The sequence below is a fragment of the Glycine max genome, chromosome 7 (genome assembly GCF_000004515.6).
Source record: "Glycine max cultivar Williams 82 chromosome 7, Glycine_max_v4.0, whole genome shotgun sequence".
Taxonomy (NCBI): Eukaryota; Viridiplantae; Streptophyta; class Magnoliopsida; order Fabales; family Fabaceae; genus Glycine; species Glycine max.
Genome location: NC_038243.2, coordinates 10970229 through 10988092, shown reverse-complemented (window position 1 = coordinate 10988092; position 17864 = coordinate 10970229). Strand labels below are relative to the sequence as shown.

Here is a 17864-nt window from a genome sequence, read left to right as displayed (position 1 = left end):
CAATATTTTTTTTAACTTAACGCATCTCAAATAATAAATAAAAGTCATTATACATTTAAAATTTTGATTTGGTTGTTAAGTAAAATTCAAATCATGGAATTAAGGTGAAATAAAAAATTTAAATAAGAAAAAATATAATAAATAATTATTTTTGTATTTGTTTTATTAACTTTAAATTAATGATAAAAAATACATATTGTAAAGCATTATAGTTAAATTAGATCCATGAATAATTTTTAGGAAAAATTACAATTGTAATGACACTTTTAATTTGCAAAAATACTCACCTCCTTTGGATGATTTTTTTAAAGGTTATGATTTTTTAAATGACAAGTAAATAAAAAAATAATTGCGTATGATTTTAAAATATAATTTAAAAATCAACAAATTTTTATTATAATTTATGATTTGATGTCATTACATATACTAATAGACATACATATTTTATTATGAAAAATTTATTAAAAAAACTAATTAAATACATAGTGTTTCATTAATTAGAAATAATTATTTTTTTTATTGTTTACAGAATTTTTTTTTTTTGAGTGTGTTGATAACTTGAAAATTATATAACAGAAACAAACATGTACTGGTGTAGTATAATTCTCCTAAAATTTTGTCACAATCATTATAAATTTTTCCAAAATATAATAATCAGTTATAATCTATTATTAACGTCTGGATATATTTGTCACATTTTTTACACTTTCGAGAACTAAATTTTATATTTTTATTTTTCAAGGACGCATATGTCAGCGGGGTGGGAAGACGGAAAGTCAACAAAATATTATAGGACAAATATGTCTCTAACAATTAGAGATGGTCACATTGACAATCATTTCAATCACGTATGTTATTTTATTAACGGTGAGAGACGAAAGTTAAGACTGAATATATTTATCGCATTTTTTATACTTTCAAAATTTTATATTTTTATCTTTCAAAGACACATTTATCAACAAATTATACATTTAAAGATAAAATTGATTATTTATCCTAAAATAATTGAATGAACAGTAGTGAGAGGAAGAAAGGAAGGACACCTCACTAGTATGTCTACTACTACTCCCTTGACACAGTAAACAATATAAATAATTGAACACGGCATGTTTTGCTATTGGCCAATTACATTTTATAAATGTCACCATCGGTTAAGGATTCAAAGTACAATGATTATAATTTCTAGCTTTATTTTCATCACATATAAATTCTGCATACACAAACAACAATGCTAATTAACATACTGTATTAGCTTCCAAATTACTAAATAAAATACGAAAGATTACCACCCAAATTAGAATAAGCTTCAAATTCATGAAAGCGACAAAAATTGAAGGAAAATGATGATGTCTATGTGGAGTCAAGCTATCGGTAAGAATTATTACAATCTTTCTATTACGATTATGACAGATAAAGATGAAATTAAGGAATAGTAACATTGTTGATTATATGATAACTGTATTTTACCAAATATGTAATATATATATATATATATATATATATATATATATATATATATATATATATATATATATATATATATATACATATTGAAAACACTATTTAAAAAGCAAGTAAACAGTATGGCTAGAATATTAACCTGTTCATTAATTACAGATTACTTGCAGAAATAAACAAATTTTATATTGGAAATATTTAGTCCAAAAAAGACACAGACAACACTTGGCTTCAAGTTCTTTTTTTCGTGCTATTATTCAGGACATGAGAGTAACACGCATGCAGCAGAAGGTATCTTCATGTTTGGTGATTGGTTACCTTAACACTAGACACATCAAATTTCACATTGTCCAAACCATGTTTCTACGTGTGATGAGGGAGAGGTGTTCATGAAAACGTCTACATATCATAGACCATAAAATTTACTTAAATTGTTATTATTCACGTTGCCATCAAAGTTTAAACTTTTTTGTCCAATTAATACATAATTTTAAAGGGGGTGTGATAGTGCTTCGATTTTTCCCCCATTCTGTTGACTTTTGCATTATGCTCTTTCTCTAAAATTCAACATTAAGGAGAGCCTTCAGCAGATAATAATAACAATAGGAGTTTAATTTATGAATATTATTAATGTAAAATATTTTTATACATATTAATAAAAATATGCTCTTATATCACATCATATTAATAAGTACGGTAACGTGGTAAAGTAGTTAAATCTTATTAGATATGATGTTTGCATAATTTTATACCAAGAGTACATATAAATTAAACTTTAATAACAATAACAGCTCAACAATTTCTATTGAGAAAATTCTTAAAGAGCGCCTAATAATCTTTTTATTGTTATGTAACTATAATTTCTATTAAGAAAAGAGAAGTACAATATATCAACACATTACTAAGCACATTTTTTATGATTGATTGAAATATATTGAAAATTATAATATTAATTTGTGTGGGTCTCATCTCTTACTTAATAAACTTATAATTTTGGAATTTTTAATAAATCTTAAATAGTAATAATAAAATGTGTGTTAAAAAAAAGTACATTAGAGTGTGTTGCTAGCACTCTTAATCATATTCATTTACAAGTTCGTAAAATACAACCGGTAGAATTTATTTCCGCTAATTTTTCAAAGAGAATCTCTTTACTTATAAGGTAAAGGTGAAATGGTTTTAAGATAGGAGATGCAAATTCATCTGTTTTCTTTGCATGTATTCATTCTCATCTGTTTTCTTTGCATGTATTCGTTCTAGGTCATTTTGTTAAGTTGTTTTCGTATTGATCCTTTGAAATGCATTAGAGGTTTTGATGTCTAATTTGGATTTGTGTCACTCATGTGTTGTTAGAGCAAATTATGTGGTTATACTGTCACCTTCGTCATTGATTCCAAATGGTACTGGTTTGAACAATATTACGCGAGTGCGATGTTATAATTAGATGGGTTTGGTTATGTATTAATTATAACTTTGGTTAAAGTTATTTATTCTTTGTGAAATATAAATACGTTTTAACCAATAGATGGTGGCTAACTTGTAAGGATTTTATGGTTCTACTTGTACCATTTCTCTTATATACAGAGAGATCCAGAAATATATTAGACGGGTGGTTGTTTTTTTTTTTTCTTCCTTTGTAATTTTTTAAATATATAACTTTTAATAAATAATATTCTTTAAAAAATATTTATTTTTATAAATAAAATTGAAATAATTTTTTATTTTAAATGATAATAATTTAATTTTAATCATTATCATAATAAAAATAAACACAAAATTAATTTTTATACTATTTTATATTAGTTATCACCTTAACAATTATCGTAATACCAATAAACACAAATAAATTTTACATTAGCCAACTTAAAATTAATGCATATGTATTAATATATATACATAAGAAGAGAGGAGGTCTAGAACCTAAACCCCTGCCAAGGCACCTCTACATCTGTTTATATATATGCTGATAAAAAAAACGTGAATGCGATGTTGTTAGTGAAGAAAATGTAGGGGATTGATATTAATGAATAAAAAAATTTGAATGAAATAAGATTAAAAATTGATTAAGAAATAAAATCAAAATTAGTCATTTTATAGGAACTCAAATTAAAGTCGAATAATATTTTTAGGACAAAAAAACATTTTTAAAATGATACATGCATTCATCGATAGTCAAGTCATAGATATCAAGTGTCAGTCACATGTATCAATGCAACACGAAATGTCACATGATTGCTATGCCATCCAAAATTTCTGTGTGTACAATATTAATATGTACTTTCATTAAAAGCATCTTTGACGCCAAAGTCAGAAACTACTCATTTTAAAAGTCAGAAACTAAAACTATAAATAACTAATTTTTTCAAGAACTAAAAGCACGATTAACCCTTCTTTTTTATTCTTTAAATCAGTATCTTACATCTGCTAATTATATGGTAACTTTCAGCATCTCAGCCAATTGCTAACATTGGCAGGCACATATACGATGTAGCATCAAGCATGTTGTATGCGATTCTTAATTAATCAGTATGACTCAGTGTTACTGTTATGTACAGATATGCGCAAGTGATCAGGCCAAGCACAGAAAATGTGATGTTCCATCCCCGTGTATTGCGTGCACCTATGGGTTTGTTTGGACAAAATTGTAAAAACCGTGTGAAATTAAAAATGATCGTCGAAATAAAATTTGATTTTTAATAATATATGTATCTAAAGATTTGAAAAATGTGCGTGAAAATTTAAGATTAATTAGATATGGTGAAGTTTTGCACAAATTTGGAAGTGTCCTTTAGGAGTACTCAATTTCTTTCCACAAATTTCAATTTGTTTTACTGTTGAACACACGTATCGATTTGTTAGTCAAGAAAGGCGAGAGAAAGATCAAAGAAGAAATATAAAAGAGAATAAAATCTTTTAATTATTGAGTCAAAATACGATGACCACGTGATTCATATTGAATAGATGTTTGTTCATATAATACGATTCCCAATAAAGGAATAGAATAATTTGTATACAATGGAAAAAAAGTTTGTGAAGCTTAATATAAGTGCAACCCAAGATTTGTACAGTGTATATTGTAGATTGACACTAATAAATTAGCAAGTGCAGGAGCAGAACGCATGAAAGATATTGCAATGATTAATTAGAAACCCTAAAATGGTTACGAAATCAGTTGGGGAGATAGCAGATTGATTAATTAATATCTACAGTTAAGTATTCTAAATCTGAAGACCAAAGGGTCACTCGGAATAATGACTTTGGTGTGGAAATTAAAGTATGACTTTGGTGTGGAAATTAAAGTATGACTTTGGTGTGGAAATTAAAGTAGGACAATATTCAGTTTCATTTTTTTCTTTTACGTCAAATGATAAAAATACTTGTATGCTTTTGATGCAAGTTTCTTTCTTTAATTGCTAGTCAAGAGAGAGAGAGACTTGGGGGTATAGAAGTGATGATATGGTCTAAAATTAAAGCACCTGAATATAAAGATATGTATTAATTGAATGTGTAGATGAATTCATACGAAGATGTTTTAATTTTATTATTGTCTCGAATTTAAACTTTAAATATGTAATGGTATATATATATATATATATATATATATATATATATATATATATATATATATATATATAAAAGAATAAAAAATTAATAAAACTTGTTTTTGAAATAATTCGCGAAGCATGCATGAAGAAATAATGTAAAGGAATTTTTTCTAGCTTGTTAAATGATTGACTAGTAAGCTATTAATTACTAAAACCTTGACTTGTGAATTATTCTTAGGTAGTATTTAATTCAGGTTAATTATTTTAGGTTTTCTTCGCTCTCAATGGAAAATTGTGTTAGTCATCTATAAAAAATGTATTAAATTAGAAACATTTACGAAAACTCTAAGCAACAAAATTTTATTAATGAAAAAAAAATAAAGAGCTTTAAAGCAAATAAATTTTATGAGCGTGTCCTTATACTATTTTAAATGCCAAGATTCAATTTTATATTACCAAATAGTTTTTTAAATCTAAAAGTAAATTTTAAAACTAAATAAAATTTAAAGAGAAATTTTCATTTATCTCAGCCAAAAAGATAAGTATGGACTTAAATTTGTGACATGATAGATGCGAGATTTTGTTTTGCTCGATTTAGACTAATTTTTTAAGATTGCTTCAAACTTGCACCTGTACAGTAAATAATAGAGAAACAAATATAAAGAAAATTAAAAGAAGAAAAAATTGAGTAAGCCATATTTCAAAAGGTATAATGAGAGCGTGTGGTTTAATTTAGTTTAGTTCAATTTTATAATTGAAAACCAGAAACTGAATCAAATTACATTAAAAAAATGGCTATTTTCTATTATTTGTTGCTGGTTTTTTTAACATTTATGGGAAGCTTTTCTCTCTCATGACAAACCAAGAAAAGTAGCATGTATCTCAACCTTGTTATTGGTTGAAACAAAATAAAAAATTTGTAATGAAAAGAAATGTTTAATTGTCTATGAATAAGGTTAAATTCATTAGTTTCCTGAATACAACAATAAGCAAAAGCTTTTAGCGTTTCCGTGGCCAGAGAAAATGGATTAGTTGTGTGAGAGAAATTTCATGAGTGTAATAAAATTTTTTGTTAGTGTAATTTTTAATGATTTATAATGTTATAATTGTAGTAGGAGAATATTGTCACACTAGTGGTACTTAATTGTAAAATAGTGTGGATATGATATTGTAATTATTCTTGGTACATTGGATTATTTGTTGAAACTTTCTTCTTTATAATTATCAGGAGAGTTTTCCACGCTAAATATTGATTAATTAGCGTTGTAATCTATAATGACAAGTGAATCACATTGTGAAAATATCATTCATGTGTTCTAATTATCTGTCCAATTCTTCACAAACTTTTTTAGTACGTTTTTATTCTCACATGCACAAGGTATTCTTCTAACTTATTCTGACAACTTTGAATAATGATTTTATTAGTTTTCAGTTACTTAAAATCGGTTCAATGGCCTAAACTAATTGAATCAATCTATGAACACTTTATTTTCTATATCAATTCTCAAAATACTATTCACGTGTCTAATTTCATATTCATCACAAGCTTTGATCAGTACACTTTTGGTCACATGCTCAGGGGATTTTTCTAACTCTAATATTCTAACAATTTTGCTTAATGATTTAATCACTTTTAAATTTTTTAAAATTATTTCAGTGGTTTGATTTAATAGTTTATAAGAATTTAGATCGGTTCATGAATACTTTTTTTTAATCAAAGTATATGAAATACCGTTTATTCTACAGCGTGGCATCTAATAAACTAATAATCAATCAAGACTTTCTTTTTTTAATACGTGTTCTTCTTTTTTCATTTTTTGTTAAACCGACAGAAAAATTAATATATTTCTAAGTAAAAAATTTCAAAATATCGAAAGAACGATGTTTCTTAAAGCTTCTTTTCTTTCGAAGACTACTGATTACTAATGAACGGCAGATTTTAAGTTCTAAATAAACTTGTGTCGGACAACATGTTCAGACATACCTGTCCGATTTGAAATATTCAGGCATTGTCATGATCATTTTGTAACAAAAAGACACTGTCAAGATAATTTAATATCAATGTCTGGTTTTCATAGAATTAATTTCATAGAAGGAAACTTATATCAAAGTTCAAACTTTTACTGATTTTGTTTGTTGAACCAATACCTAGAATGATATTCATTTAACTTACAAAAGTTTAGATGAATCAAATAAGTACTTGATAGAGCATATTTCAATTTCAATATCTTTTTAGACAAATTCATTTAAATAATGAGTCAATAACTTGTTATGTGGTTTTGCTATTAGATTTGATTTGTTCTATTATTAAGCTCTTTGACAGACACATCAATGAATGACCATTTAACTAACAGATATTGCGTGCATTAAGCAGATTTATGTACATATATAAAAATAATAATAAATAAATTTAAAAATATTTATGAATAAATTCTTCAAAATGATAGAAATATAACTTAAAAAGAAAAGCTACTCGTGGTACGTAACTCATCCTATCTAATGAGTGTTTAACATTCGTTTTATCATTAGGTAAGGACAAGATTAATGTATATTTAGTTTAGTTTGTTTTAAGAAAAAAAATATTCCCTTAAAAAAAAAGAAAAAAAATATTTAGATCTATTTCAAAAATTAAAATAATAATGATTGTTAAAAAAAACTTAGTCTTGCTCAAGTATCTAGTTTAGACTTAATTTATGTCCTATCCCAGATTATTTAGTATTTATTTAGATGATATTGCACTTTCGATTTAAACTAAATTCCAAAAGAATTAATTGAAATCAGCGTATACTTTTCTTTTTTCGTTGATAAATTCACAAAATAATTATATTTCAAATATGATTGAACAAAGTAAATATCTCTTACATTCATTTTAAAAAAAAGTAATGAATATACTTTCATGAAAGGTGAAAGCACATGTCGACTAGAGATTAAGTTTAAGAATAATTTTATATTGCGAAGCTTGTAAAAACATTATTGTTATTATTATTATTATTATTTAAATAAACTAATTCAAGTATGCATCATGCATCAACTCAAAAGTTTTACCTATTAAATCATGGTTGCTTCACAGTTGTGTACAAAGACTTCTGTGTATAAGGAGAATAAAGGATTAAGTTGATGTCATATATTTCAAACAAGAAAAGTTTATTTTAATAGGTGGCATATTTATTGTCCTAAAGAAGAGTTGATCTCTTTTTACATAAAAATAAAAAAATAAAAATTTTCACCAGTACCCTCGGCATCAAAGGATATTCTTAGAATCATGATTGAGTCCACTATAGTCCAAAAGGAATGAAAGAATATTTTTTTGACATAGGAATGAAAGAAAATTAGTACCAACAAAAGTTCCCTTTGGTAATTTTAGGAGATTATTATATGAACTTAACTACATTTTATAATTTTGGGCGTTATTTTACACATTGTATGACCTGATTCCATTTCCATCCCATTTGATGTGTTTTAAGTAGGCAAAAGACCAAGAACTGCATTGCATCATCAATTTCTTACCTAAATCATACGAAGGTTTTGCTTAAATATGTTGTTCTACATGTATGAATGTATATTCTTACATGTATGACCTACTTCAACATTTTTATCTAGACTATAAAAAATAAATTAAATATGTAGTTTTGGAGAGAAAAAAGAAAAATATGTACAGGTACAACATAAAATTGGAATGCTAATGCTTCATTCATCTTTCATTGCAAGCTCATGCATCTTTGTTTGCCCGATTTCCACGAGTAGAGTCAAGAGAGCCTCACACACCTGAGATGCATCTCCTTCAGAAGGGTCATCATTTAGTGATGAATAAACCATCCAAGCGTGGTCCAATTTTCGTTTAGGTCGCACCACAATGGATCCAGGAACTTCTGCGTCTCGGCAGGTAACAAGTCCGTCACTTTTCTCTCCATACCTCACCTGCAGCAATTGTGCACAAGCAGCCATAGCAGCACCAAGCGGCATCACCAAAGGGAGTTTTCTAGACTCGCCGCCTGGAGCAACCAGGGGTAGTTCGGCATGTGCAACGTGGGATAACGTGGCTAAAACAGCCGGGGAAATGCCAGCTTCGGTTCGAAATGAAACAATTGGGACTTCTTTTGGCAGATGATGCTCCTTTAAAAACTCTCTCCTCCTTTCGTATGTCAAGTCTTCTAAGGCTCGCATGTCACCCTTCAAAAATAATAGATGATAAGTTGTAGCATGCAAGTTAAATACTGTCCGGACATTGACAGGAACTAAACAAAAATGTCTTTCAATAAGAAGATATAACATAATTATGTAACTTACAAGGCAACATTAAATAGAACAAACTTAATCAAGTTACTACATCAAATAAGTAGAATAATATAATGACACCTTGCAATTTTGTTTGCGTACATTTTCAAATATATAGGTAAGTGGCAACTAGTTGAAACAGCTTGGGCGATATCCTTAGATTTCTGAAATAATTTAGCAAGAACTAAGTAATCCCAGTTTGTATAGAGGTTGAGAAATTGAAAATACAACCTGCATGAATAGACAAGAGGATTCTAGAGTCCTAATCCAGTAGTCAACTCTATTGGACAAAATGCAGATCACCCCTAGAAGGGCTAAGCCATTTTCTCAACTATGTAAATTAACCAGAGGAGGAAGCAAGCATTCGCCTGTAGCTGATCCATCTTCTCAGCTATGCAAAAATATGTTTACTTACTTACAAGATATACATCTTCATAATCATATAAGAAATATATGAAAAAGAAGTATTTTTTTCCCTCACAAGGGACCCTTGTATGTCACTTAGAAAAAATGTCATTCCATTTCACATTGCTTCCATGTTATACCCAAAGCAATCAAACACTGTAATCTGGACTACAAATGACCATTGACTTCTAGCCTATTCCATTAATTCCTATTCCCTTAAACCACAACTCTGCATACCCAGCATGCCGCAAGACTCTGAACTCTTTCCACTGTTTTTCTTAGGCATCCAATATATCCCCCCAACAAAAAAAAAATTGAACTAAGTAGCCTCTCATTCCTATTCTTTCATTAAAAATATTTGCATCTATCAAATACTTGCATCTCTCAAAAGGTTACAACAGAAAAACTTAACATACCTTAATTACTTTACAGATAAGAATCTCTGTAAGTTTCCGTAAATTTACATAATCACCAAGTTGTCCTTCTCGTAGAAGATCTGAAGCTATAGGAGTTCCACCATAGGGACTTTGTGCTAATGCCAACCCAGCAACTTTATCTTTCAAATCAGACCAATACAATGATAAAGCAGCTGCTGCATCTACTCCTCCTTTGCTGTGTCCAAGAAGCATAACACGTTTATTTGAACCCCAATAAATTTCCTCAATGTACTCTTTTAGCTCTTTGGCATTTTTCTCAACTGAAGCCTGATAATAATTACTCAAAATTCAGTAATAGAACATAAAAAAAGAAAAACACCAGTAGTAGAATTTTTCATATGAACTATTATCATCATCGTTTAGTACTCTAATTTATTATATTACTACTACAATGACTATTATAATATACCTCACTATGAATCTTTGCGATATGACAGGCCAAACCCATTTTTGAAAAACTGACTTTTGTACTGACAAAGTAAAGTGGACCATGATTACTGAAAAGACCTGTCATTGTAAAAGGCATGATAGTTAATAGCAAACAAAATATGTTGCAACAATGAACTTCCGAATTTTTGCGGTTTACATCCTATAGACCAGGTGCTAATAAACATTAATCATTCCAGCTGCACCATGGACTTTAGGCTTTTCCTGTATATGAGGACTTGGAAGTAGAGTTGGTCATGATTATCCTGATCATATACATAGTCAGTCACTTTACCTGGAATTAACAAATAAACCACCGAATTTGGTAACCTGTGAACACCATGCCTGACATGGAAAGAAAAACAGAGTTAACAAAACAATGATAAAGAGAAAATTGAGAAAAATAAAATACTAGGATACTTACTTGATGTTGTCCAGAATTTCCAGGAACCTCACTGTTCCATCTTCAACTGACGGCATTCCAGGATCACGTTGAAGCCATCCTATATCATCGGCAGATCCACGCACAGTCCTTCGAGCACGATCAATTAGGCTGAAGTAATAAAAACATAGTTTACCACCCCCATGTTAATTGTCAATAGGGCTTTACAATTCGGAGTTTAGATGGTTCTATAACAAAATTTAAAAATAAAAGAATTGGAGTAAAGAAGGAGAAGCCAACATCATAAATTCCAATGATGTGTACAACAAGGAAAACAGAAGCGTTTAATCTTAAGGTGGCCTTAACAGTAAGCACAGTGGCAGAGCTTAAACCATATCTTTCAATCATTTGGGCACAATATTTGATTAATTGATTTACGATACATTTTAAAATATTTAGAACAGAAAAGAACCATTTTAGAGCCTGTTTGAATACTGTTTTTAAAAAAAAAAAATTTTTTTTTTTTAAAAAAGAACAATAAAACTTGCTCACACAATTTGTTCTCATTTGAAGTTTTGCAAACTGCTATAAGTTTATAACAGTTGCCATTTACTTCTCCAGTATGATAATATCTATGCTACCTAGTATGGCTAATTCCATTCTTTTAACTAACTGAGAAAGAACCTGCAAATTGATAAAAATGATGGACAAATTTTTACTCGTTGAGAATATAGTATCCTACATTCAAATTTTTGTTTTATCTATGATTCCTGGAAAGGAAACAACTTGGAAAAAAACAGCAAAAAATAAAAAATAAACAAATAAAGACTCGAAAATGGCAGAATAAAAATTGAATGTGGATACTTTAGAAAGAGAGGATATAATGTTTTTGTACAAGTAACAGTAACCTACCAGAAACAATTAATAAGAGATACCATGGATTTTTCTTATTAATTGATTTGAAGGTTCCTGAAAGTCAATACTCTTTGAGTTCATGCATCTCAGTGCATTTCTCAGACACAAATGATGTATGGAGAACCAGTCAATTTTCCTGAAAAGTCTAAATTTGTAAACTTACAGTCCACATACCATAGTCTGTATAATAACTTCACCACCAAGCAATGATGTTTCCTATTTTACACCTTTCTATTGCAGCCACAAAATGCTTCCTAGCAGCACTTAAATGTAACTTTTGTTAATAAGCCTTTCCTGTCACTTTTTTTTTATAAGACATTTTTTGAACCCCTTAAAAAGGAAATAAAGAGAAAAAAAAATGTATAGCAACACCTTCACATACTTTTGCCCAAATACATATATTGTAATATAAATTATTTTATGAAATACTCGCAAAAATACAAATCGAACAATAAAATAACTGTACCCTTAATTCTCAACAATGGAAACGATTCAGCTTCATAATTTTTTTCGGTGGGTGGGGGGGAATTTAAAAGTGCTTATCTGAAAAAAATCATATTTAGATGAGTTGATAAACAATACCTTTGTAAAATGGAAATGCCACTTTGTCCAGTACGATTTGATTCAATAAGTGCACTAGAACCAGAACTACCAGTGATTTCATCATGCATATGTGGAGGAGCAGAAGTTGAGGCGCTTGATGATTCAACACAGGTTAAATGGGTTCTGTTTGAAGCAATATGCTCAATTTCAGTAGATGAAGATGCATTAGTTTCAGAAGAAGGAAAATCCACAAGCTCTGGTGCACGAGTGTCAGAAGCACCAAAAAGTCTGGGGGAATGTTCCACTGAAAAATTATCAAAAGCTTTAAGAACAATTTACAAAACAGACATGAAACTAAGTCATTATAAATCAAATGCACAAGTTTGGGAAGAAATCAAATAAGATAACATGAGGAAACGTAATGCCTCAGAAAACTGTATAAGGAATAAAGTCATAAGCAAATTCAAAATTAAGTGTAGATGAAATTTTACAAAGTAGTACAGCAACATATTAAACAAAATCCCAAGTCCTACAGTACCTAGACTAAAGCAGATTTCCAGACTCAAATTAGACCTACAAACAATTCTCAAGTGAAATCCACATAAAAAGTAAAGGCCATATAAATAACAAGGATTTTGCTATAGTTGGGTTTCTACAAGGTTTCACAAGAGCACAATAAACTTCTAACATAATAATTGCATACTTTGTGGCTTCGTCTATCCTTTGAAAGGTATGTCTTTGCTTCCCAAAAGATGACCATAACTCCAAAGCAATCAGATTAGGTTCTTCAATTTTCAACATCCATGTATACATGCAACAGTTGAAGTAAAAAAATTTAAGAGCCACATAACATTTTTAATTTAACCTCCATATATCGAAGATAACCACATTATTATTTTATATATGACACAAAATAACTCAACTTCATTATTTCCTTTTTGTTTATGGAAACTAATGACTGGCTGCATAATTCCTTAAACTTCTAAAAGAAGAATCTAAAAGAAGCTTGCCTGAATAATCAGAGAAACATCCAGTTATGTATGATGTTGTTTGTGCAAGATAAGAAGCTGCATCATTGAGAGCTGGCATAGATGAAAATATCTGAGGAATAAACCCATCATTTGTCAAACCCTCTCCCTGTACCTGAAAAAAGATAAACTAAATTTGATTTTATGTAAAACAAAACTAATAAAATAACATTTATTATTGCTTTAATCATCAAGATAATCATAAAAGGAAGGTGCAGCTACTAGTAAAAAAAGTACAACTAAATGCAATAACAATAATAATTACGCATTTGAACCAAACTAACGTTAACAGCAAGATCCATATTCAAAAACAAATCCCCCTCCGTATAAATCATTAAATGCGGGCCTCAAGAAGCCAAGAATTTAAGTAGAAAAAACAGATCACAAGTCAAAGATGCTTGATCACACCCATGAGGCTTTTTCTCACCTTCCCTTTTTGGCAGGGGTGAGGTGGGAAGAAGGGAATGGACTGTCAATCAATGCAACATAGGTAATATAGGAAATTTACACTTGTAAAGTATTCCTCAGTAAACATTTATCTCATCCCTATGTTTTTTTAACACAGATCCTTACTATTACTCAGAAGAAGCACTTTAGCTAGAATACAGAACAATTTTTTATTCTTCAGTGTGTTCCTCCCCTAATATGAAGATACCTTTGGTAATAAAGCATCTTTCTCCCACTTTTTAAACTTAGCTTCCAGAACTCAATTATTTGTTCAATAACTAACACTTGCACACACATTAATTATCTCACTGTTCATTCACCTAGCTATTTGAATTTAACTTCACCATCCTTGAACACCCACAAAAAATACACTTGTCATGATAACAAATCCAGTTTATTGGAAAGCAAGGAATGAATTGAGCATAGCAAATGCTCAACTTTCACTCCAAAGACACAACACTTTGTTCCTATAAATTATGAAAGAAATCACAAATACCTGATTTACCACCAATGGGGTGCTTGATTCCCCATTCTGTTGGCTTCGAGCTTGCACCATCGAAACCAATTTAGGCCAAATGCAAGGAATAAAGTTCATGACAGAATTAACAGCATATGCCCAGAAGATCAGACAGAAAAAACAAATCAAAGAAAACTGAATCCAACTCTGATTTAATAAATTGATATCTGATGAGGAATTAAAATGATTGCAATTTAGAGAATGGATTACTGAAGGAGCTGTTAACCAGAACCCTCATATAACTAATACTATGAGAACAATGTGTATAAGATGCAGAAGAGAAATTTGGATTGTAAAGGGTTGTAAATTGTAAGAACCTTGCATACATGGCACAAAGTGATGGAAAAGGAGGTGAATGTGGGGAATTGGTTAAGAATAAGGAGAAAAGGGGAAAAGAATGAAGGAGGAGAGGCAGGAAAGAATTGACTAAGCTAGAGAGATTTTGGGAGGAGGGGGATATTTGGTGAGTCTGCAGAATTTCAGTTTTTATTTCTTTCCTTGTGTTTCCATTATTTCATTCCCTTGACAGAGGGCTACCTCTGCTTGTAAATAGCTTTATCTCAGGTATTTCTACTTATATCATCCTTAATAATTGGTTCATCTTGAACAATCATTTTATTTCAATTATCACTGTCTTGCAAGTGCTGAAATTGTTTTTTTTTTTTTATAAATATATCTTATACCAAATCTGCCTATTTAAATTTAGAATGTTAAATGTTTATAAAAAAAAAAGAACAAAACAACAATATCTTTGATGCACAAAAGTTAAGACTACAAATAGTTAACTCATTTTCCAATGTTGTCATTCGCATATAAGCTATCGACACAATATAAGTGTATAACATGTAACATACAATATGACAATATGATCTTAGCAATCAAATCAACATGCATTAAATGCTATAGAAACAATCTTGGTTCAAATATTGAAAAGCACACTTTTTCCTTTCTTTCTAAACTAGATGCACTTCATATACTATATAACAAATTATGCGAGCTTAAATGCTATAGAAAGAAGCACACTGTAGAAGGCCAACATACAGGCACTGGCCCAAAATCAAATTGTGGAGACCAACATAAAACTCAATCTTGTGACAGGCTGGATTGGATTAAGTCCATTTTCCCCATACTTTAAAGCCTTTTATGCCACCTTAAAGAGTAACAGATTGATTCAGTATAATGGCAACATCTTTGCTTTCCAAAATAAGCTGAGAGATTACCATTCTTTCTCCCCTTTCAAAAGAGATTTTTAAGTACATCGGGTGCATGCTAATTCCTTTACATTGTATCATTAAGCATGTAATACATGAACCATGCAAACCAATATAACCTTCTACTATTAATACACCAAAATCCTGTTTGGTTTAAGGGAACTAAATAGGAATGGGAATGACATATTCCAATTTCCGAGTTTGGTTTAAAAATAAGGGAAATGCATTGTATTGTTAATGGCCATTCTTTTCATTTAAGGAAAAGTGATTCCACAGTAGTATAAACGAAGGAATTGCAAGTCCTTCGAGGAATAGCTCTCACCATGCTTGCATGATATGCATAAATGCACCAATACCAACCATTACCATTTCAGTTATGAATATATTAACTAGATATTTTTTATACCTATATTTGTATAAATAGAGGGCAAGCCCTGACACGGCGATAAAGTTGAACCTTGGTGACCGGTTGGTCATGAGTTCGAATCCGGAAACAACCTCTTTGCATATGCAAGGGTAAGGTTGCATACAATGACTCTCCCTCATACCTTCGTATAGCGAGGAGCCTTCAGGCACCGATGTACATTAATTTAGTTTTTATTTCTATAAATAGTTCTTAACATGAGGTCTAGCCGCTTACACTTGATACATCTGTCCTTTAACTTAAAGGACAAAGTTCTGTTTAATCAAGACACGTGAGTAACTGAATATCAACACATTTAGTTTTATAGAGATCAGGTCTGAGCATCAAAATTTTGTCACTATTCACTTGCTGCGATTAACCTAACTCAGCAAATTCCATATAGCATGCTTTTATCAGCATCTCATCTTCACGTTTCACATCAAACTCACATTAAGTTCATAATAAAACCCAAAAGCTAGTATTGGTAGCTTCTGCTTTAACAGACGTACATAATCATGTGGCACGGATCCAAACACGCGAATAATTAACCTATCTCAGCATATCTCATAATTAGTTTTGTTTAGTCATAACTAACTGTGATTGATTAGAAGCAGGCAAGCAGCTATCTGTCCCCCAACACAAGTGGACACATCGCAGCTGTATCTTATAAATGTTGCACACCAGATTCACCCAAAGATCATGTATGCATTTCCAAACTTCAAATAAACTTCTGATTAAAACTCTAATGTATAGTGGTAGGAAAATAATTTTACCTAGTAATATTTATTTACAAAAAAAACAAAATTAAGCAAATAAAACTATTTCCAATACAAAATTCATAAAAAAATATAAACACATGAAGCATGTACTTCGCAGTTTTCGTCCACGAAATATCAATTTCGTATCCATACGATCAGGAAAAAAAAAAAAAAGCAAATACGTGACTCACGACAAAGGGCGTGGTCGATTCCCGATGCTCTGGATTCGGAGCTCGCACCATCGAAACCAGTTTCTGACCAACGCGAAAATCAAGCTCATGATTATATTTAACGAATAAAAAACGCGATAATTGTAAAAGTAAAGAAAACTAAAACGAAAATCGGAAGCATGTGTTATGAGATTATACCTTCCGAATTGTGATGCGAAGAAAAGTGGGAGCAACTTTGAGGAAATTGATTCGAATTGAGGACGAGGGAAGGAAGCGATGCACAGAGATATGGCGTTGTATTGATTAGTTCGTTCGTTCGCTTCGGTCGTTACTTCCGCGGTAAGAAGAACAGTGCTTTTCATTCAGTTTTCACCAACAATTCAAAGTGGGCCTTTGTTAGGTGCACCACGCATATTGCTTATGCACCCAGCATTAAAATAAAATTCCAAAAATACCCTTAAGTGTTTTTTTTACAGATTACATAATTTATATTACTCATACGGATTACATACTCATATGGATTAGGTGATCCGTAAGTATTTTTTTAATTTTTTAATAAATTAATTTTTTTAATAGCAAATATTTTTTATTTATAAACAAAATAACAGATTAAATAATTTGTATGAGTTATATCAAAATTAATTTACATGCAGATTAAATATACATTAGAAAATTTAGTGTTATATATAACAACATTATTTATTTTATAACATAATTGGGTTATTAGTTCAGTTGGTTAGAGCATCATATTAATAACCTAAAAGTCACAGGTTTGACTCCGGGGAAAATCACAAAATTACTGGGTGTACCAGCAATTTTGCTGGGTGCACATAGCAATGCGCTTCAAAGTGGATATGTTTCCATTTTGACGGCCCAAAGCCCATCTCCATATTCTTTGTGCTGTGTTGATTAATTTTGTTTCTTCTTTTCCTTTTTTTAAGGAC

General features: G+C 30.1%; 1 protein-coding gene across 4 annotated transcripts; it reads right to left on the bottom strand.

Annotated features, from left to right (window-relative positions):
* Positions 1-8502: 8502 nt before the first annotated feature.
* On the bottom strand, positions 8503-17261 carry LOC100776966 (uncharacterized). 4 transcript variants are annotated; one of them, XM_003530117.4, is made up of 9 exons: positions 17119-17261; positions 16942-17004; positions 13397-13529; positions 12426-12690; positions 10971-11099; positions 10842-10891; positions 10530-10627; positions 10100-10387; positions 8503-9173 (listed from the first exon to the last, which is right to left on the bottom strand). In XM_003530117.4, exons 2-9 carry the CDS (start codon positions 16990-16992, stop codon positions 8691-8693), a joined length of 1497 nt encoding a protein of 498 aa, XP_003530165.2. In that variant the 5' UTR covers positions 16993-17004; positions 17119-17261; the 3' UTR covers positions 8503-8690. The 4 variants fall into 4 exon arrangements, with proteins under 4 accessions (XP_003530165.2, XP_014633404.1, XP_006583545.1 ...); XM_014777918.3 differs by lacking the exon at positions 16942-17004 and having other exon boundaries at positions 17119-17255; XM_006583482.4 differs by lacking the exons at positions 16942-17004; positions 17119-17261 and adding an exon at positions 13090-13171 and having other exon boundaries at positions 13397-13440.
* Positions 17262-17864: the final 603 nt, after the last annotated feature.